Raw genomic sequence first — 25,440 nt, 5'->3', positions numbered from 1 at the left:
ATCAAAACCCGAATCAAAATTTGACAAATGTCATGTGACAGAACATAATATCATTCTAAACATACATATCGGTATCCAAGGCTATCCAAATCCAATAAGAAAATCTACTACAGTTGCTCTCATGAGCAGGACTCAAAGAACCATCATAACCTATACCTTATACTGTGTTAGAATTAACCCTAGGATCATAAAAATAAATAAAAACTAAAAACATTCAGGGGGGTGCACACCCTTGGCATTTTCAAAGAGGGAAACAGATTGTTTTTTTGTTAGCAATACCAGATAATACCAAAGAACATAGCATAACTTGCTTGTGATTCTAATTTTAAATCTGCTCTTGCTATTCATTTTGGGTCTGCTATGAGGGCATTTTACGTTTTAAATGAGATGATTTCAAGAATCTTTCTATCAAGATAGAACAAATCAAACCCTGACCCATGTCCAGCTAAAATGCATGAAAGCTTGCGACTAGAGATTATCCAGTATGTTTCAAAATAAGAGCAATTTGATTGGCTGGTGACATTACCACACACATTGCTGGACAGACATCAATAAAATCAGATAAACCAGTGATCTTTAGATGGCTAAAAAGAACAGAACACCAACTACAATGCAAATTAGTCATATTTACAGAAATTTTAGGAATAAAAGTAACCGAGATATTTACAGAACAAGCAATTCACCAGCTGCAGCTCCAAGTGCTTTCATGATTCGCGGTACTTTGTCAAGTCAAATGTCAAGGTTCTTGAGCAGCTGGAAAAAGTAAGCATAATGGTAATACCGCATATTAAAATGTTGATATTGTGGATCAAAACAACAATGAAGGAAAAAAATATGTATGTGAAGAGGCTACCTTCTCTCGGCATCCCTGAAAACCCCAACCAAAGCCTCAGCCTTGTCATAAAAGCTATCTTTCAATGATATCACAATACTTTGAAATCCATTGCCTCCCTCAGTATCTTGATTACCCCTTGCCCCTTCGCATGATTTTGAACGAATGAATCCAGCAACCTTAGCCACATTTAAGTTATCCAATGCAGCATCAACTTCATCCAATATGAAAAATGGTGAAGGCCTATAACTGAAACCATTCATACAAACAACGTTAAAACCCATCAAATAATGCAACTAGTTTTGTGCAAAAGATACTTTTATGACGAAGTGCTTTTTATCTGGTATTTATCTAGGCAATGGAACATTGCTAAGAGCATCTAAAAAGCAAAGCAAATAGCAATTAGAGAGAGAGAGTAGGATCTATAAAGGTAGAGAACAACAAAAGGGGCAGAGGCACATAGATGTCTAACATCATATCCACAAAGAAGAGTTAGGAGAATTAGATTTAAGGACGATGTTATATCCCCGACCATGACTCCCTGTATATATTATACAAATTACATTGAATCCAAATCCAAACTGCAATAAACTGCAATGTATTGATTAAAGGAATTTGCAAATTGAATCAGAAATTCCCAATTCCACGACACAAATTACAAATGTATAACATCATTGAGTGCAGGCCATCTCTACATCTTGGAAAGTTCCATTCAAAATACTCTTAAAATATGATCAGTTCGTGAAAGACTGCAAGTTCTAGATGCAAGTTTGCATGGCATGTGCGCATGGGTATCTTGTAGCATGGATGAAAAAATAAAAACTGTTATATTCTTCTAAGGCATACCTGTGGATGGAAAAGAGCAATGCAAGTGCTGCGACAGTCTTCTCCCCACCGGACAGCTGTTCCATATCACGGAAGCGCTTTGTTGGGGGCATAGCAGTGTACTTGATGCCATGTAAAAATGGATCATCTTCATTTTCTAAGTTTAAATACGCTGTCCCACCCAAAGGATGTGTGTTGCTCTTTGTCAATTGTTTGTAAATCTTATCAATATTGTTAGAAATGTGGTTGAAAGCATCCATAAACAATCTGTACCTGCATTCACAGAAACATACTCAGCTTCATCTTTTTGATAGGTAAATACAACTCACACACCCACACAGAATGGAACCTATGAGTATATGACCCCATCCTTAATCTCTTCAGATGGAAACACATGCCAAGTGCTCCAAAGACGGTTGGGCGATATATGCACAACCATGTGCATGGATGATTTGCATGGACAGGCAAATAAGATTTCACATTTTAAATGACTATCAATCATGATATATGGGCACACACTTCAGAGTTGACCTTGGTCTCTCCAGAGTAAATACAGTTTATAAATCCCGCCTAAAATGAGGAACCAATCCCATCTAGTGGGATATATGACTTTACCTAAGAAAGCAATAAAGGCAACCAAAGAAGTTTCAAAAGTTACAACTTCAGGTGATTAAAAGTTAAGTTAAAATAAAACTAGATTCAGGTCTTAAGACAGTTAAATGAATAGAACAAATGTTTGGAGCAGAAAGAGTCCACAAAGAAACTTTTTCGTGGCATTGACACTCAAGAAGTACTTTGGGAAGAAAATCACAGAACTTCAGGAAGAAAAAAGAATTGTGCAGAAAGGGATCATTTGTTGGCAGAAGTTGAAAATTTTGCTCCTAATTCTGATGGGCACACAAAAAGAGTCTGAGAAGAAACCTTTTGGTGGCATTGACAGTCAAGCACTCAAGCAGCACTTTGGGAAGAAAATCACAGAACTTCAGGAAGAAAAAGAATTGTGCGGCAACAAAGGGATTGTTTGTTGGCAGAAGTTGAAAATTTTGCTTCTAATTCTGATGGGCACACAAAAAATGCAAGATATTCTCACTTGAAAACTAAAAGCACTTGAAGCACAGATTTTAGATCTTAAGAAAACACAGGAAAGCCAGGTCCAACTTTTGAAGCAAAAAAAAAGGGTGGGGGGATCTTAAGACAAAAACCTTAAGAAGCAGTTTAAAAGAGAGGTGGTGAAAAAAGTCACAAGCAGATAAGATGTCTCAAAGAATTTAAAATTTCCACCAATAGGGCATCACAAAAGCAACCGATCTTCCTGGCCACGTGGTTTTTTTTTTATTGATCATTTCATATCAGCCACTATGCATGACAAATATCCGAATTTAAGTAAACTAAACTGGCATGTAAACAAACTAAATAGTTTCATTTTGTAAATACTGCAGCTTTGGGATGGATAATAACTAAAACGTAAAACAAAACTAAAGAGATTAACATCAACCTACTGCTCTATCCATCACACAGGCCTGAGGATCTTTTTAATCTATAGTGTTGTTTGAGGAAACATCTATTTCCAACATTCCAGCTCTCAACCTTAAAGCAAGTAACACTTACCACAATGTCATATTGTATTAGTTTTTAACCTTTATCATAATAGAATGGAGATTACCATGGTAGTGTAGCAATTACTGTACCTCTCCTCCTTAACGGAGTTGAACTTATCAGTTTTGTCCTTCTCTTCTTTTCGGGCTGCTTCAAACTCTTCAGTTACAGCTCTTTCCTTTTCTTTCAGAGCCTCATACTGGTCTAGAGCCCTCAAATTTGGAGCAGTTCTTTCAATTTCTGATATTAGGGCATCCATTTTTTGCTTGAAGTCTGCTTCAAGCTTCTCTCGTTCAGCAGGTCTCTTGTCCTGCAGAAGAGATCTATTTAGCTGACTAAAATCAAAAACTGCGCCTGCTGTTGAGGACTCTGTCTCCATTGGGTCCGATCTGGGAAGGCTTATATGTTCTAATTCACACAAATCTACTATTTCCTGCATCCGCGACTTCAGCTGCTCTATTTGTGTCTCCTGAAATAACAAGGAAACATTTGTTGGGCATTGAAATTCATTAACAAACATGATATGACACTATGACGTAAGAAAAAAAAATACCCAACAAAACTAACTTTAGAAGATATCTGACGGTTAATTTTGGAAATGCTTGTTGTAGCTTTAGAAGTCTGATTTTTCCATTCTTGCATCTCCTTCTCGCACTCCTCCAACTTAGTTTTCCAATCTACAAAAGGATGAACAGAAGAAAATATTACATAAGCTGCCAACAAATTATTAACATCAATAATTTAACCATAAAAATAAAAATAAAAAAAATAAAAAAATAAAAAAAAATTAAGGAATTAGAAACAGATTCACACCCAAGCGCTTAAGTTAAATTATGTCCCAAATTTTAATACAAACAGTGACACAGGCTACACAAGTAACACAACAGAGTTCGTTTCACCTCAATCCCAAACACCATCCCCAAACCCCCAACCTCATCCTCCCACCCAAAAGAATAAACAGAACTATGTCTCAGCACACGAAAACTTCCCTAAGATGAAGACTTCTGTAAGCTCTTAGCTACTAAAATAATTTTTTGATTACTATGTCAGTATTGAGAAGCATGAAGCCCAAAAAATTAAAAATAAAAAGCAATAGTGATAGAAAACTAACACCAATTACAATTAATCATATTAACAACTAATATACTACTTATTATAAGAAACCCTGAAAAGAATCCTTCCCATTTTTGATTTGGTAATAAGAAATTTTATTAGAAAAAGGGTAAACCTAAATTACTCACGGAGAATATAAAGGTTCTCTTGAAAAATTAAAAGATCAAGATACACTAAAATAGAAGAAAAAGGAATTCTAATTAAGGCAGGCCTGCAATCATACAAGGATCTAAAAAATAGGGATTTTTTTTAGTGTGCTTCTAGAAAGTTTCAAAGCCAATGAATGCTAAATTTTTCCTTTATGTCCAAATGATCCACATAAGAGACCCTGTAGATTCTTAATGCCAACAACAGGAAATGCATGACAACTGCTAGTGCCAGAAAAGGAAAAACTTAACCATGACCCACATTGCAATTCATTGGTTGGGTCGAGGCACTTCTAAAAGCTACATAGTGAGATCTACACAAATAGACTAAACCCAACAACAACAACAAACCCTTTCTAGACATGATCTAGCACTTTCATGTTTAATACCATCCTTGTTTGATACCAGCCTCATTAATGCCAATGATCTTTAGCTCAAATGGTACTTACTCCCTTCGTAAAAAAACCAAGGTGGAGGGTTAGGTCTTGGGTTCAATATCCACCAAGTGCGTGGGTAACTTACCAATATAATAATTATTTTTTTTTTTTAAATAAATAAAAAGCTCCAAAAATAAAGGGAGAATACTCTGAGTGTCTACCAGTACAATCCCAAAAACCAAGTTCACACTTTAAATATGAAGCAGAAGAGTTTCCAATTTAACCTACCCTTGTGCTAGACAGTCCCATAAATCATGGACTGTATTAGCCTGAATAACTTTTGTCAACAAATACTAATAATAGTTTCTCAAAAAAATAAAATAATAATAATAAAAATAAAACAAATACTAATAATCAAACACTAATTACAAAATAAACTCCAGCCAATTGACTCACAACATAAAATATATAACAAAAAGAATGTGATATCATGGCATCAGGACTTCAAGGCATGGAAACTTCAAGATTTATTTTATCAACAAATACCTATGGTAACATGTGGAAGCAAAACCATACCTTTTACTTCTCCCTTATATCGAATGATCTCAGCATTAGCTTCCTCTGCAGTTGACTTGGCTTTATCCTCTCCAACCTTAATCTGTACTAAATCAGTTTTTAAAGCACTAATAGAAGATTCTAGCTCCATAATTCGTGACTCCATGTCCCGGTTTTGCTCATACTCCAACCTAATTAAAAAGAAAAGGCACAGGCACATAAAATTTTGAACAAATGCCAAAGCAGCTACAAGTATAGTACATTACAAGCAACTCATGCAATGAAGGAAAAAATTGGAACTTCCATCTGAACAACCATATCTTTATGGAATTACATGTGTGATTGAGTTTTACTTCTCTATCAAATAAAGATATTTTGTCTGTCAAAAAAAGGAAACAACACACACAAAATAGTAGAAAAACAAGATAGGGCATCAAACACTTGAAAGAACTAAAATTTCATAACTCATATTTCCTCTCACCTTCCCTCTTGAGTTGATAACGTTTTTTCTAAAAAAAAAATTTTTTTATTACATATTCTTTCTAAAAGTAAAATAAAACGGATGGGTGAATAACTGGAAAGGTGGAAGCCTGCTTACATCAGTTTTCCACAGTTTCAAGCTCCATTTTACTCTCTAATGGAAGCTATATGAAACATTTTCCAATAAAGATCAAAATAGCTAGCAGCCTAAACTAGTACAGAGTGGCCTTTATAGTTCAAGACCCAACTTAGAGTCCTCCAAAGCAATGATTCAATTTTTGTTTGGAACCCAGATTATATTTTGGAAGCCATTCTTCTTATTAAAAAAATGGAGGCCTTTCTTTTCTTTTCTTTTGATAAGTTAAACGAACACCCAGTAGGCCTTGAACCCAAAACACCACCTTGCTCTTACAAATGGAGATGGTGCCATTCGAACTAGAGCTCATTGGCGAAAAATTTTCTATTTTTCATCTTTCCTGACATATTTTGGCACTCCTATAAGCTGGAAGTCATGAAGCAATGTAATTTTATCATTGTGCCATATTTAACCTAAAATCACATGGAATTTCCTCCACTTATAAATAGGAGCTGGAGGAAATACATTTCAATCCCATGCAAGTACATTTGTTATGTAATCAACTATAAAATTAAACTAGCATTTAACCCATGCAATGCATGGATACTTAGACACAATCAAATTCTTTTAGTAGTAGGACAATGAAATTTTCTAGAAATGCAAATTTTTTTTTAGAAGTCTTTCAGTAGTAGGACACTAAGAATATACTCTAAACATCACCATGAGCAGAAATTCTCAAAAAATAATAATTATCTACTTTTTTAATTTCAATTTATGCCAAAAGAACCCATTACCGAAAAAATGGAAGACATGAAAAACCTAAACATATCCCAAGAAAAAACAATATTAAATCCACAAACATCAAATCATTGTACCCTCAATTGCATTCAAAGATGGAAGATACTGACGCTCACTATTTTCCAAACCAATTGGGGTTTAAGTGATATCCCTGTGGTAGTGACACCCTTTGAGGTGCCTGATACCTGTGGTTTGATCTCCAACCCCATCCCCCAAAATCTATCAAAAACTATTTTCCAAACCAATTGCAATCCCTGCCCAACAAAAATCTCTCAAATTTGTTCCCTAGATAACCATAAAATATACTGGAAGTCACCACACAGGGAAAGAACATGTGTGCATAAATATTTCCTACTTCTAAGAATAATTCCAATTTACAAAAAATGATTCTATAGTATTAGAACTTATCACAGCCATAAAAGCACAAACTCAAAGCCTAGAAACTAAGAGATTCTCAATAGAACTATATGCCTAGCATTAGAAAGGATCATCTATTGCAAAATAACATCATAAACTACCACCTAATCAAGATTGGTAATAATTAGATTAATGGGCATTCCTATTTTTATAGAATTTAATGGAAATGTCTGCCACACTTCTCAATCTGTCCAGAATTTTGCACTGTTTATTGTTCTAACTTGATGCCTTGGTTGCTGCCTACATTAGGATCTGAAACCTTCACTTCATTACCGTGATATGCATTGTTTAGATGATTCATTACTAAGAAGTTTTCAATTTTTCATTAGTTTCACTCTCCAGCTTAAAGTCATTCCACATTCACAGTTCTTAAGACCTCATCTTTGTGTCATTTTCAACTTCCATATTTACTTCCAAAATCTGAAATTTCATCCCCAAGCCTAAATCTCTAAAATTGCCATCATAAATTTACTTCTGGTGTCAATACAAATAAAGATAGGATTCAAAATAAGGGAAGATGCTTAAAGATAGGAGTGACCCATATAGACGAAAAGATGAAGGAAAGTCTTTTGATATGGTTTGTTCATGTTCAAGGGAGAGTGATTAATAAACCAGAAGAAATGGTGATTTGATTCAAAGTGAGGGAATGAATAAAGGTAGAAGAATACTAATCAAAAAAAATAAAAGGTAGAAGAATTAAAAAGGACATGTCAATTAGGGAAGTAACAAAGACAATGACTTTTGATAAAATAGAATTGAGAAAAAGAAAACATTAGGTCAACCCTGACTAATCTTATTAAGGATTCACAGCCAACACAAAAAATTTGGGACTAAGGCTTCATCTTTGTTGTTGTTGCCATTGAGTCAATAACTAATCTGGGTGTTTTTTACTGTCAAACAACACTTGCCACTTCCAGCAGATAATAAAGAAGATTTCACTAACATATATAATCATAATATTGATGATAATGGTAGGCAACTGACACCTACTCCAAATGTCACTCAAAGGAAAAGCAGCATGTTTGGTACGTAATACCTCGCAAGGATGCTTTACCACGTGTTACAAGTGACGAATCCAGGAAATCTCATTTGCTTAGATCCTCACACGTAAACTTAACTAGTTTGCAACAAAAATTGAAGATTCATCCCCACAGATAATATTCATGGCACTGGCAAAAGAACTTAGAGTTATAACAAATAACCACTTCTAAAAGCTTTAGCAATAAGGGCCACGGATAAACAGAAACACAAATGTCATGTAAGTTTCATGTCGACAGACTTTTCAAGTTCAGTACATACATTCAGCGAAGCATAAACTCAGCAGGGCATGCATGAATGGAAACACTTTTTTCAAATTAATAAATTTTATTAATAAAAAACAAATGCACCAAGTACAAGGATGTATGCTTAGTTACACCACAATTAAGTGCTATAGCTACAAATGGAAACATACAGAAATCAAACATTTAGAATATACCTGTATATACATGTATCCATACATATGTATATACAAACACAGATTCCAGCATGACAATGCCCATGCATACATGTATATACAAACACAGATGCCTGCATGAAGACATCCATGCATAATCTACACCAATCGTCTTCTTATAAAATTTAAAATGGTATTCCCAATTAATAAGTCAGACAAATTGACAGAGGAAAAAAGCGTACTGGTATTTCAACTTCGACAGCTGGCTACTCAAGCTAAGCCTTTCTTCAGCCATATCTTGCGCAGCCTTTAGTTGGTTTTCTTCATATTCACGAATGTTTGCCACCCCAACAGATTTACTAAATTCTTTGTAGATACGATCAACAATTTCATTGATCTTCTTCTCCCGCCTATTAATTTCAATTCTCCTTCTGTCAACATCATTATTTAACTGCATGCAAAAAATTAATAAAAATCATTGGAATCAATTGTGTAAAGAGCTAAACAGCAATAAAATAAATGAAGGACAATCATTGTCATAATATTACTTTCTGCAGTTCAGGGTTTATGCGATTGATTTCTTGTTCAATATTTTTCTTCTCCTGCCGCAAATTTTCAAGTTTGTCCTCAATGCTTCGCTGCAAATAAAATAAAATAAAATAATAAAAAATTTAGATAATCAATTATAACACAAGGTGCTTCAATAGCAGAAGCAAAACCGAGAGTTACCAACATAAAATGAGTAGCATAATAGTATCTACATGACCAAACTGTTTTTCCACCAATGTTATTTGTTAAGCCACAGCCCATGGTGAATATTCCAACAGCCTTAACCCCACATCTGATGCAAGGAGCAAAGAAATTTTATTTTATATTAGTTTTATTTACCTTTAGAAGTCATTTGTATTTATTTTTGCTTCATTGGGTTTGGTTTTATGTCTTTTTAGCTAATGAGGTTATTGGTATTTTATTTAATTTCCTATAGTTAAGGTTATTTTTGAAACTCAATAATTGGCTTTAGCCCAAGTCAATTAAGATTAAGGCTTATAGTCCTAATAATAAAATTTAATCAAGTTTTTTTCCTTCCTTTGCTTTGTAATGATTTTTAGGTTTTGTTCATTTTCTTGCTTGGAGCTATTCCAAGCAAACCTCGGTACTGATTCCTATGCTTATTTTTTATCTGTTCTTATTGATTCTCAATAGATTTGATATCTTAATATCATTTGATGACCTCTAACATCATGCAAATAGTTCCCTTTTCATAAGTAAATTAACATCTCATTCTACCCCTAATCATCTAGCTATTTGAGAAGTAAACTGCTCAAAAATTAGTGTGCTAAAAAATCTAACTTGCCTAAATGCTGCCCCATGAATATTCCCTAATACTGCAATAGCAATTCTATAATTCATCCATCCTCTTAAATGCTCATAGGCAATCCACTATCAATATCACCCTCCTTAAGGGAATGCACCCAAGATAATTTATAAACATGTTATATCTTACAAGCAATGCGGAACACCTTCTACATCCTAAATTCACTACAAGCCTCTTTATTTGTGAAGAATTTCAACTCTCAAACTTGTTGGAATATATGGATCTTTTAAATTTTAGAGGCTGGATTTTCTTTTTAGGTGTTTCTCTAGCATACTTCCCATGTACACTTGAATGTTAGCCTACCCAAGAAAAAATTAGATACCATCCTGCATAATTTTTTTTTTGATAAATGATACCATCCTGCATAATTATTTTGAAACAAATAGTTCTTTTGAATTAAAACAATAATTTTTGGCATCATACTACAAAATTTGATAAAGCCAAGAGAGGTGATACTGCTTGCTTGCTTGGACAATTTCCACAACTTTTTTGAAACAATTACACAATCAGTCATTTGAAACTTGCCCTAAGCAGAACCCTAAGAGTCATTTGAAACTCACTCTAAGCAGAAACCTAAGAGTCCGTTTGGTTGGGGAGATTTTGGCAAGATGGGATTGAAACTAGAAGAGAAAATGATTTCGGGGTGTGTTTGGTTGGAGAGAGATTTTTTATTTTCTGTGGGGTAAGGGGGGTTGTTTCTTCCCAGGCCCACATTTTTCAGAGGTTTATTTTTTCTCCAATTGTGGGCTAACACGGAAAAATACCCATCTACCCCTCTCCCCACGTTTCCTTTTTTTTTTTCCCCTTTTTTTTTCTTTTTCAAGCTCAAGCGTTAGGGTTTTTTGTGTAAACATGAGGATATTTTTTCTTATAAACTTTTTTTTTAATGTAATAAGGGGGCATGAGAGTAAATTTATACAAACACCATTTTCTATCCACTCATTTTTCTGTTCAACAAAACAAAAGAGTTTTCCACCCTCACTTTTCAATCCCCACCATTTTCTATCCCTCACTTTTCCATCCCCTAACTAAACGAAGCCTAAACCTCAATCAAATTAAAGCACTACAATTTTTTTTTTTTTAAGTACACAATAGAGGTAGCGACGGTTAGAGGGTAGCAGATGAGAACAATAAATACATGACAATGGGGATGGATGCACAAGTCAAATACCAGTTGACACCCCATTATAAATCTAAAAGGATGAAAAATCAGCAATACAATTTAAGTATACAAAACTAAATTGGTATCTAGGAAGAAAAATATATAAATCATAAATTAATCACTGAAAGCACCTTCTCAATTTCCGCATACTGAATCTTCTTTTCGAGTCCACTAATTTTCCCAGATGCTTCTGACTCTTTTACCTGCATCTCTCTAATTGATCCAAGCTCTTCCAACTCCAACTCCAACCGTTCCTTCCTTTTCTGCCATTCTACAGAAAAGCAACAGCAATGCTACAGCCAAAAGACTTGAAACCAATGCAAAATGAAACCAACTTTTGACCTTTTTATCATCCCGTGGTTTGACTTAAAATCAAAACAAAAGAAATAAACCTTCAATCTTTTTATCATCCCATTGTTTTGACCTTGCTTCCATTCCACCACTTGTACCACCAGTCATGGTGCCAGATTTTGTGAGCAGAATTCCATCAACAGTTACAACTGATTCAAGTACAAATAAATATTTTAATCCAAAACAATTTGATGATTAGGAACAGGTAAAGAAGGGAAAAGATTAGTGATAATTACCTTTAAACCTCTCACCAGTCCAGCTTAGTACCTTAGCCTCAGAAAGTTCATCACAAACAAGAGTATTTCCAACAGCAAAAAGAATTGCCTTCTCCAAGACAGGATCAAACGTGTTGCAGTTAAGTTTACAATGAATTTTTAATATTGATTTACTAACATATATTTCAAGATGAAATAAACGGACAAGATAGAGGCAACATACATAAGATAAAAAAAAAACCTGGAGTGATTATCATGAGTTAGAGAAGCAAAGAATCATTAGATAAATTGCAATGAGAAGTATCTTAACCACCAAATTAGGATCAGTCTGTTATATATAAATCACCAGAAAGATGTATGCCAATAGGCAGTGCAGCACACATTGAAATTTCACTATCAGAATGTGTAGGTAAAGAGACAAGCTTTAGCAAAGGATATTGGATTACATCAAAGACCAGCTTTGCAGTACCACCTAAGGCCCGCAATCTCTCAATGATTGGCTTCACACGAATTGACTGAAGAGGTATAAATGTCTGAGGAGGAAGCCTTTGATCTTTCAAATACTGCATAGAAGCAAGACAAATAACTAGTAATCTTAATCAATTCAATTAAATCTATAATAGTAAGTCAAGAAATCAATAAAAGAATTATTTTATAAAATCTAGTGCATTCAAACTATTATTGTACTAAGCACACTTTTGAATTCCTGAAAAAGAAAAGGCAAATTATAAAAGTATGTCATTATAAGGCCAAGGCCTGAAAACAATAAATAAATAAAACAAGGGAAGCAACAACTTTGAGGCCAACAGACCCCACAAACTAAAACCGAAGCTGAGTATACAAGCCCTTCACCTAACAAAATTTGCACCCCACATTGGAAAATAGGTTTAAAAAAAATTTGGCATCATCATATTGAGGGAGGGGAATAAAAAGGTACAGGTTCACAGTAGACCCAAGTGGTTAAATAGATATTATATCTTGACTACCTTTACTATGTTTCACTCCAAATACATAAATCCAGCAAAGTATGATATTGATGTTTTCATGTCACTAATTCAACAAATGCCCCAGAAAAAAAAAAAAAAAAAAAACAAGAAAACAAAAAAACAAAAGAAAAAAAACAAACAAACAAACACAAACCAGCAAGCTAGAAAATCATGTTTAGTACCTTAATGCATTCTTTTCCCGTATTTTCATCCTCAACTACTACTGCATCCATAAATCTACCCATAGCAACAGTAACAGCAAGATTATATTTTTTTTGTGTTGGCCTACAAAGATCTGTCATGCGACCATGGACTCCTTGAAACAGGCGTTTGAGAGTCTCAACTGCTTGAGACAACCGGGCATCCCTCTCATTTTCATATCTATCAGCCCTTATATCACGTAGCTGGTCTTCTGTTTCATTAAGTAGCTTCCTCAAATTTTCATATCTAGATCTGTAAGCAGAGGGGGAAAAGGTACAATTGCATAATGTTCAAAGTATAAAAACGTCAGTAGAAAAACATCCAAACTAAAGAAAACACAGGAGCAGATGGAAAAAAAAAAAAAAAAAAAAGCCTGCCAGAGCCTAAGCAGGAAAGCACTCTGACCTTAGCAAAAGCATCAGTGAAAAAAGTAAACCAACATGCTGCATACCTGTCAGTTCGATGCTTCTCTTGCATTGCACGCAGTTGATTCTTCTGATCTTCAAGTTCAGCCTTATGTTTTGCAGATGTATCAGAAATTCTTTTCAGTCTTGTTCGCATCTGTTCATGCTGCGAATCCAGCTCACGTTCTCGATTTTGTAGCTGTTGAAGATTTTCTTCCAGATTCTTTTGAGCTTCAATATCAGCATGCTGTTGTCTATCCATAACTTCTTTCTCATCTCTTAGCCTTCCAGTTTTCGTCCCGGCATCTTCCTTACTGCAATATCAGTAATACAATAAAATTTATAAAGCCTCTTCAAGAACAGAAAGTTCATATTTAAAATATCCTGTCATGAAGAGGAATGTAGTAAAAAAATAATGGGGGGTATGGTAAGACAATGGCAGCTTCCATGAAAAGAGCCCAAAAGAGGACAAAAATTTACAACCACCACCACAGTTGAATTTATCAAACTATTATATGCTAATACCAACTAACAAGATATTTGTATTTAACAGACGTACCATAGCACAACACACACCAGGTTTGACTGCCATCAACAAGCAAAACACGCAAAATACCCACACAAAAATTTTAAATATATATACATATATATGTTCAATATAGAGAAGCCCATCCGCAAATAATCAGCCTGACTATTCAAAACTATGCACAAGGCTAGAAAATGCCATTGCACAAGTCAATCTAGCCAATAAGAAAATTTGCTCCGGAAAGCCCCTAAATTTGTCAAAGGATATTTTGTTGGGAATGAAACCATACCATGTGCCCAAAACAATTCCTCGAACCAAATTATAAGCCCCAAGCCCTTAATATGCACACAAACATTTTTATTATAAGTAATAAAAATATATTTAAAAAATATGAAGGGTGTCACCTAAGTATACAGGAAGTATGCATCATGGAAAAAAAAACAAGTTAAGTGCATAAAGTACAAAATTCCATGAAACCATGAACTTAAAAAAAGAACGAAAACCTAACACTACAACCCAGTCCAAAAGGGTCTTAAAAAAGAAGAGTTTAAGATTTGAAACTGATTTCTCTAAATCCTCAAAATGCCGGTTATTCCTCTCCCGCCAAGTGCACCACATCAAACAATGGGGGACAACCATCCAAATAGCACCATTCTAATGCCGCCCAAACTTTCCTTGCCGACAAGCCAACAGCTACACCACCGTCTTCGGCAAAACCCAATGAAAGCCAAACAAAGTAAACACCATAGACCATAAATCAGAAGCAAGGGGGCAATGCATAAGGAGGTAGTCTACTGATTCCCCATTTCTTTTACACATATAACACCAATCCAAGATCAAAATCTTCGGTTTCCTAAGATTATCAATGGTCAAAATATTCCCCAAAAGCTGTAGTCCAAACAGAAAAAGTTAACTCTAGAAGGGACCTAAGACTTCCAAACAATCTTCCAAGGGAAAGACTGATCTATACTTTTTGTTAGAACCTGGTAATAAGAACAAACTGCAAAACCTCTTCCCATAGCAGATTTCCAACACATCTTATCGTCCCCAACTCCTCTCAAAGAAACTCCATAAATTCTATCCATGAAATTGTAAAACGATTCCAATTCCCAATCTTGATTGTCTCTTACAAAATTTAAATCCCAGAAAAGAACACCATTTAGGAACTTCATCAAATCAGCCACAAAGTCCTCCTTATTTCAACTTATAGCAACTAGTTCGCTCAATCTCAAAGAGGTGTCCCCACCCCAAATGTCCTGCCAGAATCTAATAGTAAACTCAGCCCCAACCTCAAACTGGATGTGAGAAACAAAAAGAAGGCCAACCACGGCTAATAGACTTCCACAAACTCACTCCATGAGGGCCAGTAACAGGAAGAGAGCACCAACCTCCCCCTTTACAACCATACTTTATCCCTATCACTCTCCTCCACAAGGCTGGTAGCTCATTCCCAAATCTCCATAACCATTTTTCAAACAACGCTTTATTAAAACTTCTCAAACTTCTAATAGCTAAGCCCCCAAAATGAGACGAGCACAAACCGTAGCCCATTTCACCAGGTGAGTTTTTTTAATATCCCCTATACAGAGAAAATTTCATTGAAGTTGTTCAATACGATTTGCATTGCAACCTCCACCGGAATATTAAAAAGAGAGAAAATAAGTTGGAAGATTAGACAAAGTACTCTTAATAAGAGTACCTTTACCCCCTTTTGAGAGATACAACTTTTTCCATCCCGCTTATCTCCTCTCCATCTTCTCAATAATTGGATTCCAAATAGAACTATCTCTGACATTTGCACCCAGCGAAAGACCTAAATACTTCATTGGGAAGGAGCCTTGCTTGCACCCTAGCACATCCACCATATCTGCTATATTGGGAACCACACCCGCAAGGACTATTTCAAATATTTCCCATATTAATTTTCAACCTAGAAAAAACTTCAAACCAAAACAGCACTAGTCAGAGAAACAAAATCTGACCAAGATAAACATCACATAAGACCAAGGTATCATCAACAAAGAGAAGATAGGTGTGCAAAGAGTTACCCGTGGGACCCATCCTAACACCAGACATGGGACTTTCCCTCACAGCCTTTTCAAACATTTTACTAAAAGCATCCATAACAATGACAAACACACAAGACCATCCCTCAAAGCTTTATCCAACATTTTACTAAAAGCATCCATAACAATGACAAACAATAAAGGGGATAGTGGATCACCTTGTCCTATACTAGGGGTGTCCAACCCACCTACCCACCCGCCACCCAACCCGATCGTACCCGACCCGCCGCCCGATCTGACTGCTCCGGCAGTTGGAAGTAGGTCCTAACCTTCAAAAACTTGACACCAACAGGTCCATTGCGGGTCTCATACTCCAAAACCCGTGAAACCCAACCCGACTAAAAAACATCAAGTCCGATGATTTTTAAGCTTTCTGGCGACTTTTCCAGCCAAATGCGATAGATTTCAATGACTAAAACAACTAGATCCGGCGAAGATACACAAAATCCGACTAGTTCTCCACACGATTTGGTGGAAATCTCTTCTAATCCGATGAGATCTCCACCAGATCTGGCTATATCTCACCAGATCTTGGACGGATCTAGCGAGATCTCACAGGATCCAAAGAAATTTCGCCAATTTTCAGCGATTTTCAATGGTTTTCGGCAATTTTCGGCTTCACCCAAAACCAACCACCACCCGATAGTCACCTGACCTGCCCAACCCAATAGTTTTACAAGTCAACTACGGGTCTAAAAACTCCCCACCCGATCTAATCTGATTGGGTCGGTTGTGGGCTGGGCACAAACCCAACCCATGGACAGTCCTATCTTATACCTTTAGAGCTTTCAAAGAAACCACGCAGAGTTACATTAATAAGAATGAAGAATTTAACAATAGAGATGCCCCCCCCCCCAAAAAAAAAAAAAAAAACCTTTTCCAATTTTCAGGAAAACCACAACGATCCAACATATAAATGACAAAACCCCAGTTCACATGATCATATGCCTTCTCTACATCCAGCTTTCACAGCACCCCGGGAACTCCTGATTTCAGCCTACTATCCAGGCATTCATTGGCAATAAGAACGGAATCTAAGATCTGTCTTTCTTTAACAAAAGCATGTTGAGATTCATAGACAATATCCCCAAGCACCATTTTCAACCTATTAGATAAAACTTTAGCAATAATTTTGTACACACCCCCAACTAACTACTAGGCCTAAAATCCCTTACCTCCACTGCATCAGATTTTTTAGGAATTAAGAAGATGAAAGTAGCATTCAAACTTTTCTCAAACTGAACATTATCAAAAAAAAATATTGAACAACCTCCAAAAGATCAGTTTTGATAATGGCCCAACAAGTTTGAAAAAACACTATAGGGAAGCCATTAGGTCCAGGAGCTTTATCTCCATTAAAATCCATGGCCACCCCAAAAATCTCGGCTTCCTCGAAAGGTCGTTCCAACCAGCCAGCCTTATCCTCAAAATCCTAGAAAAATTCAGCGCTTCCAAATGAGGATGAATGAGCTTATCTTTCGAGCAAAGACTCTTACAAAATCGAACAATACCCTCTTCAGTAACACTAATCTGATGTTATGATTCCATCAATATTTAAACTGCCAATATTGTTATTTTCTTCTATTAGAATTAGCCATCTAGTGAAAGAATTTCGTATTGCTGTCCCCCTCCCTTAACCATAGCACCCACGATTTTTGTCTCCAGCTAATTTCCTCCAACAATGCAGTCTCCTCAATTTCCAAGTGAATTCTCTCTTTTTCACGCTTCTCATCAACAGTAAGAGACACCCTCTCCTCTTTAGAATCCAGGGCATTCAAATCATCCATAATTTTATTCTCTTAATGGCCACATTTCCAAACTTCGTTTCATTCCCTTTTTAAAATCTCCCTTTAAAGCTTTCAACTTCATGGTTAAACTGTAACTTGGAGTTCCATAGAAATTATAAGAGTCCCACCAAATTTTCACCTTCTCCAAAAAATCATCCACCTGAAGCCACATGTTCTCAAAACGAAAAGGCCTTCATCCCTTACAAATATCACCGCCCTCCAAAGAAATCAGGAAGTGGTTTGATAAAACTCTAACCAGCCATTTTTTATGAATGTTTGGATAATGCTCCTCCCACTCTGAAGAAAAGAGAAAACGATCTATCCTAGAGCCAGACAAAAAGTTTAACCAAGTGTAACTACCCCCTCCAAAGCGATATTCATTAACCCATTAATAGAGATGAAATCTAAGAAATTATACATAACTTGAGTGAAGTTTTCCACCCCCAAACATTCAGAAGGAAAGAGAATAGCATTGAAATCACCACCCACACACCATGGCAAGTTCCACCAACTATATAGACCCGCCAACTCCTCCCACATCAGCCTTTTCTCTAAGTTTCAAACATGCACGATTAAAGTAAAAAAGACAACAAAGGACTTGCCTCTTTTAGAAGGAATCGATAGACCTCACAAAAATAAATATATATATATATATATTTAATATAAGGAAGTGGTGTCCCAACCTTTGGCCAAACTATCCCACATCTTCCCCATGAGACACTCCGAAAACCTCATGGACCAATAGTGTGGTAGATAAAACCTAGGACCTCTGGTTTTAAGTCACAACCCAAACCCCAAACCATTAAGCCCACAACCTGGGTACATCACAAAATTGATAACCAAAATGATGACATGGACACACTAGGAGATGCCAACTAGTTGAGATACAAGGCTCTTGGCACCAAGCAAAATAACTTTCATTGCAAGTACCCAAGCTAAATACTTTAAACCATTCAACTTTTGTCTTAGGTATTCAATTTAGGCATATCATAATCTTTAATTAGTGATTTTTGTCCTGAATCATGAAAACAGATTTTTTTTCAATCATATAGAACTCAAGCAACTCAAACTATAACAATAAGCCAAGCCAACAAACCTACACATAGTAATACACCCCAAGCGCAATCAAAACAATAATTAGATTCAACGAAAGAGCCATCAGATAGCTTAAACCAATTGAAACTCTGAATTCACTGCAGCAAAACCCCTAAAAAACACCACAAAAAATAAATAAATAAATAACTCAAATCCTCAACGAATGAACAAACCAGTCTCATCCAACCCATAGAGAGGGCGCAGTTGATAAAGGCTGCCAGAAAGCACTAGAAAGTATATTTCAAAATCAATGCCGAAATTTGAAAAGAAAAAACAAACAAACAAACATTTGAAAAATCAAAAAATTAAATCATATGGCTTCAAAAAAAATGAAAAATCACCATTAACATCAGGGGAGGCCAAAGATTCAGATTATGCAGCCACCAAGTTTTGGAGACCGTGCAGATGATGGCATCATCATACAGATGCTGACGTCAGCACACCTCTGCTATTTGACAATGATCTCCAGATTGTTCTAACGCATTTTAGGGTTGGACTGGGATGCTTTGATATCAAGTTAAGTTGTAAAAGATGAAATATTAGGGTAAAGAGAGGAGGAAGAGAATATATATATATATATATATATAGCGAGAGAAAGAGAGAGAGAGAGAGGGTAAGAAACAAAAGGTTTAGGGTTTAATTAATCAATCCCTTACCATAGCACATATTTATATATATTAGGGTCACATGACAAGGATACAAAATTACATTACGCTAATAGAAAATAATAAGTTAATATAAAAATAATTAAGAGCAACTATAACAATATATATCATAAATATATGTCAACTACGTCCATGCACACATGTAAAACATGTTCCTCATAAGGGAAAAGAAAATTTTCAGTGCCTGGAATATGGATACTATTTGAGTAGTTTCATCTTGAGGATATGTTGCAAAATTCTTTTTAAGATATACTTTTTAAAAGAAACATTTTTCTAAGATATCAAAAAATCTTTTATTAAAATAAATGTACTTTCAAGTTCAATTGATTAATTTCCCAACTTTAAAAATAACTCTGTTACATCAAAACTTCCAAAAAGAAAAGGGTGGCTAGGAAAATAATGCAATCCTTTGCTGATATGGGGAAAAAAAAACATCTCTTGGCAATTACACACGCACTAAGTGGGTCTTGAACCCACAACCACACCCTCCACCTTGCTCTTACAAGGGAATGAAATGCCATTTGACCTAGAGCTTGATTTCTCCCATAAATTGTAATCCAGCCACCATTCAAGTAAAGAAACAGGCATTACCATCACAACAAACACATATTATCCACAATATGATTTTCTTTTATAAGTTGTATCATCCATAATATGATAAAAAGTTGGAAGAAAAGAATACTTACGTTAAAATATGATAAAAGTTGGAAGCAAAGAATACTTACATTCGGAAATATTCCCTTAATTCATTGTCATCTAACTTAAGTTTTTCCCCACCATCACAACCTTTTACTTGTAAATCTTCTAGTTTTGCAGTAAGTTCCTGTATGCCATTCTTCAGTTCTTCTATATCACGAACATGTTTCCTTTTTTCTTCTCTTTTTCTATCAAGCTCCTTCTGGAGTTTCTTAGTTTTTGAATTTATGCGGGACATTTCCTCCTTCAACTTTAGAAGCTCAGGTTGCTGCAGATAGGAAAAGGACAGAACAAATTATCATAAATATTGAAAACCGAACTCCACATAATTTGCCAAAGTATAGCATGTCGCTAATCAGGCCATATATCACAGACTGTACTTAATGTTCATTGGACATATGCCGCACATATATGCCACAGCATCATTGGAAACCCAAAGCAACGATTTTTATTTTTCTTATAAATAACAAAATTGTATTAATCAAAAACCCAAAGCATTGATGCTAAACATTTAGGCAATGTTAACCAAATTATGCTTCATTAAGTTCAACAAAGACCTACAAAGAAGGTATCTAAAACAACTACTTCACCTCTGCTCCCATACATCAAATCTCCAATGAATCAGTGATGTGACAGAAGTAGCACTTCATTTCACAAATTTCATTATCACATTTTACAAACAAAAGCTACAATGCTGAGAACAAAGTTCAACCGCCAATTTGAATTTCTACTTCCTGTCTACAAACCATTCAACATACCAAGAAGATAAGAGCCAAAATTCACCTAAAGCATAACAGCAAACAATGCATATGTTGGAAATTATAATTCACTTTCCATGTCATTGAAGACCAAATCAAGATATTGATTGCCAAACAAAATTATTGGATCAGTTAATAAATTAAGGGATTGATTTCTAGAGAAAACAATGGGACTGAAATAATCAATGTGTAATTCAAATTCAAATTATCATTGACTTTTGCGAGTAATCCCCATTAGAGATATGGGTTCTGTTGTAATGTATAATCAAAGAAAGTTGATGAGAAAATTAGCCCATTGGGATCTTGTCCCATGATTGTAGGCCACAAGTCTAAAACACATAAACTCCTGTGTCCTCTCGCTTCCCTTTTCTCCATCACTATCACAAATTTCTAAAGTAAAAAACACAACTTAAAAACCACACCTAAGCTTTGTAAATAAACATTCTTATTACAATATGCAAACACCACTCCCCCCCCCCCCCCCAAAAAAAAAAAGAGAGAAGAAACCAGAAAAAATCGAGAAACTTACATTCTTGTCAAGTTTATTACTTCTTTCAGCAATCTTCTTTTCCAAGTGTGTAATCTCTTTAGAATATTTGGATTGTTCTTTCTTCTTTTTACCTGCTTCACGTTCAAACTTCTCTAGATCTTTTATAACATCTTCACGGCTTTTCATTTCAGCTTCAAGCTCCGTGGTCGTCTTTGCAATGTCATTTTCTATGTTCAATAATTGCCATAAGAAGTGCTCCTTCTTCAAAGATTTCTGTGGGGAGTAAAAAGGATAATGAACTAATCCACCACATAAAAAGCATATAACAGATTCTAAGTTAGAAGATTCATAGGACATTGAGCAAAACAATGCATTATAAAAAACACAATTTTTGGCCACGTTTTGAGGCTGAAGTCACTTTTGATAAAGTATATTTAGCTACAACTACAATATCTGTATATGTGTCTATGAAGGCATTCTTCCCCAACAACTATATTGACCATGCACGCATATAGAAGAGAGAGAGAGAGTTTATTCACATTGCATATACAAATATATATATATATATATATATATCAGATAAATCAAAAATAAAAACAAAACAATCCTTCAGCATCAACAATGAAGACTACACAAAAAGTCAAGATTCATTCTTGATTTCTCTTCAAACAGGTAAATTCTCAGCTGCCATTATGCATCCAGAAAACCATCTAAAGGATGAGTATGAAATTCTTTCGAATTTATTAATTAAAAAAAAGGATGAAATTCCAAGAAAAATTTTTCTAAACACTCTTTCCACATATAAATAATACCTTGAGGAGAAAAAGAAAATCCTCGTAAAAGATTCTACAATTTTCACTCAAAGAAGATATTATGTCAGCTTGTTTCAAATACAAAGAGTTAACGCAATTTTGTTGATTTCCAAAGGAGAGGTAATGGTTCTTTCTTTCAAAAGGTACTTGATTGAGACAAGAACGTACACAGGCAAAAAGGAAAATGGCACAAATTGTAACAAAAACAAATATTTTTTAATGAAATTTCACTTTTTTTTTTTAAACCAACTACATAGACGTGCATAGTGCTCCTTCAGAATGCACTAGAAAAGCACGCCTAAAAAAATACTTGCTCAACCTTGGAAGAATCAGCATTTGCTTGTGGGAGCCTAAGCAAAATAGAAACCTTCAATTGCCAAAACAGAATTTCTGCGAGTATTTAACCAAAAACAAAAGCTACTTATACAATCAACACATGCAAAATTGTAATGCACACCAATTGCTCTTGCAAGCGTAGATGTTTCTCTGCTTCTTCTTTTTGTTCCTTCTTTTGCTTCCTCTCCATCACTATTGTTCTTTTCTTCTGATAAGCAAGTGCTGATTGTTCTTCAGCTCCAGCTTTTTCTTCTTCACATTTCTCATACTCTCTCTTGAGTTCATCAGACCCAGATATCTGCTCAATAAGTGCAGTAAGTTCTTTGGGATTTTTGGACGCAATGGACTCCACATCACCCTACATAACAAATTCAATTGATCATTTTAAGTAAGCTCCAACTTCCAAAGAAATCAAATATCCAACCCATTTACTAGATGCACAAAGACAAGTACCTAAAAGGTTCATCCAATCAAGTACCAATCCGGGAAAAAAAAGGCATCAAGTAAGCACAGAGTGATATAGTGGTCGTACATTTCTCTGTAACAAAGTGACCCCATTAGACCATGTACTACTTCTTCCAATCTAGTACCAACCCCAGGGGGTAAATACATATTAATATAGTGTTATCACACATCTCTGTAACAAAGTGATCCCATTAGACAATGTCCTAAAACTAATGTGACTATTTCTTTTATTCTGTCTCTTGGAAACACAATAATATGGTGCTCTTACATATATATACAACCAGTGTGTCTCTTGCAGTGTATTTGGAGGAAGAGAAATGATAGTAGTATCTGATGGAGTTCAGCTCTCAATTATTAAAAAATGGGTGCAGAAAAAGTCAAATCATAGTCTTATTTATCACAACAACCAAAAAAAAAAAAAAAAAGTCAAATAGTGATCTAATCATGAAATACATTAATGATCGAGTTAATTCTCTGTTCTCTTTTTTACTAATCAATTCTCCATTTTCTAATGATAACAAAATTGTATACCATATAATATAAATTGCATCCTACACATTGTGGTTTCGCAAAGTAGATGCACTCGAATTTTTTATTTATACTCATTTTTTTCTCCTCATAACATGTGTACTGTCCTTTTGTCCATTTACTTTAACACACCTAAAGACTTTACATATTGACAAAAGAGTACTCACACAAATTCTCAAATTTTAAAAATACTACTCCAATAAAAATTCTATAATCAAGAGTCTAGAAATTCTATTTAAAAAATTGCATTATATTCATTTCAAATTATATTAATAATCTACCTTTTTTTGTTTTAACAATAAAATCTGAGTCAGTATTACACTCATGACATGCTTTCACCATGTGGTCTACTACAAGCACATTCAAATTCTTTTGATAAGTTATAGCACATTAAAATTATTATCATTTTTTACTCTAAGTAATCATCATCAAGTTTCAAGAGAGTTATACACTACGATTAAAATTCAATTACCCAAAGTTTCAAGAAACTTATATGGAGTTTTTTTTTTTTTAAAGCTATTTTAATAAACGATTATAATTCATATTTTCAACACAAATGGGGACATACACCTGTGCTTTCACCCCATAATTTAACGAAGTTCTTGTTCTGTTATTTTTACTATAAAATTTAATCTTTAATTTCAATTGGTTTACATATAATTCTTGATTAACCCATATATCTCACAGGCATATGCTAGTGTAAATAACAAATATATGCATATAATATAACAGACCTTTTAACCACAATTCTCCTCTCCCTCCAAATCCAATTTCAAAAGTTTAGTCTACATTTTCAAAATCCCCTAATGATCCCAAATATCAGAATCTTTTGTTCTTCTTTACTTCAATCCACCATCACTAAAACAACTACAAAAACTAACTTAAAAAAAAAAATTAAATAAAAATTGAAAAAATCAAGAGAAGAAAATGTCTAATATAGTTCCTAAACTACTAAGCACCTTACAATTTGAAAGCATTATTAATTAACAGTACAAACAAATTGAACAAACTGAATGAAATGATAGCACTCAAAAACCCTAAAAACACTTTAGAACTCAACAAATCAAACAATTTTGAGCAAACTAAGAGAATTCAACACCACAGTCACATGGATTCATACAAACCCTAAGAGAGAGAGAGAGAGAGAGAGAGAGAAGCATTGTTGAGAACAGAATAAAACCTGAAAGACGAGGAAATTTCGGGCCTTGACTAGAATTCCAAGATCCCGAAGCTTGGCATTGTAGACGTCCCAGGAGACGGTGGTGCCGTCGATCCGGTACTCACTACCGCCGGAGCTGGTGATAGTGCGAGTGAACTGGAGCTCGGAGGAGTTAGCGAGTTGGTAGACTAAGCGAACGAAGGCACGGCGGCCTTTCTGCTCCTTCTCCTTGTCGTCAAAGGCGTAGATGAGGTCTTTGAGTTGAGCGCCACGGAGTTGGCCGGAGCGAACGCCGAGGACGAAGCTTATGGCGTCCATGAGGTTGGATTTGCCGGAGCCATTGGGGCCAATAATGGCGGTGAAGTCGTAGAAAGGACCGATGGTTTGGAAGCCCTTGTAGGACTTGAAATTCTCGAGCTCTAAGCGCTGGATTTTGCCTGGGTATGCTAGGGATGGCATGGCGTTTCTGGTTAATTAGGGTTTCGTTGAAGTTGAGGTGAGAGAGTGGAAATTGGAAGTGTTCGTTGGAGTGTTTTGAGTTCGAAGAGAGAGAGAGAGAGAGAGAGAGAGGGTTTTGGTTTTTTGAGGTGGGAATTGGCGGGAGGAGGAGAAGGTGAGGTGTATGCAGGAAATTAGGGAGCGTGAGTTTCCATTTCCATCTTTCGAATCGAAGGACCCAACCAACCCAGCGAGTGAACAAAATGTTGTGACTA

At 35.3% G+C, this 25,440-nt stretch overlaps 1 protein-coding gene across 1 annotated transcript; it reads right to left on the bottom strand.

Annotated features, from left to right (window-relative positions):
* Nucleotides 1-446: 446 nt before the first annotated feature.
* LOC111998505 (structural maintenance of chromosomes protein 1) lies at nt 447-25,440 on the bottom strand. The gene is made up of 18 exons (XM_024030599.2): nt 24,749-25,440; nt 22,697-22,933; nt 21,467-21,700; nt 20,209-20,447; nt 13,392-13,658; nt 12,922-13,192; nt 12,192-12,316; nt 11,775-11,884; nt 11,580-11,687; nt 11,319-11,458; nt 9,199-9,288; nt 8,893-9,101; nt 5,466-5,635; nt 3,821-3,930; nt 3,346-3,722; nt 1,679-1,930; nt 854-1,081; nt 447-753 (listed from the first exon to the last, which is right to left on the bottom strand). The coding sequence occupies exons 1-18, from the start codon at nt 25,184-25,186 to the stop codon at nt 705-707; spliced, it is 3,654 nt and encodes a 1,217-aa protein (XP_023886367.2). The 5' UTR covers nt 25,187-25,440; the 3' UTR covers nt 447-704.

Source organism: Quercus suber, unplaced genomic scaffold (genome assembly GCF_002906115.3).
Source record: "Quercus suber isolate HL8 unplaced genomic scaffold, Cork oak 2.0 scaffold_46, whole genome shotgun sequence".
Classification (NCBI taxonomy): Eukaryota; Viridiplantae; Streptophyta; class Magnoliopsida; order Fagales; family Fagaceae; genus Quercus; species Quercus suber.
The sequence above is the reverse complement of the archived record's forward strand: the minus strand, read 5'-3'. Positions and strand labels throughout refer to the sequence as shown.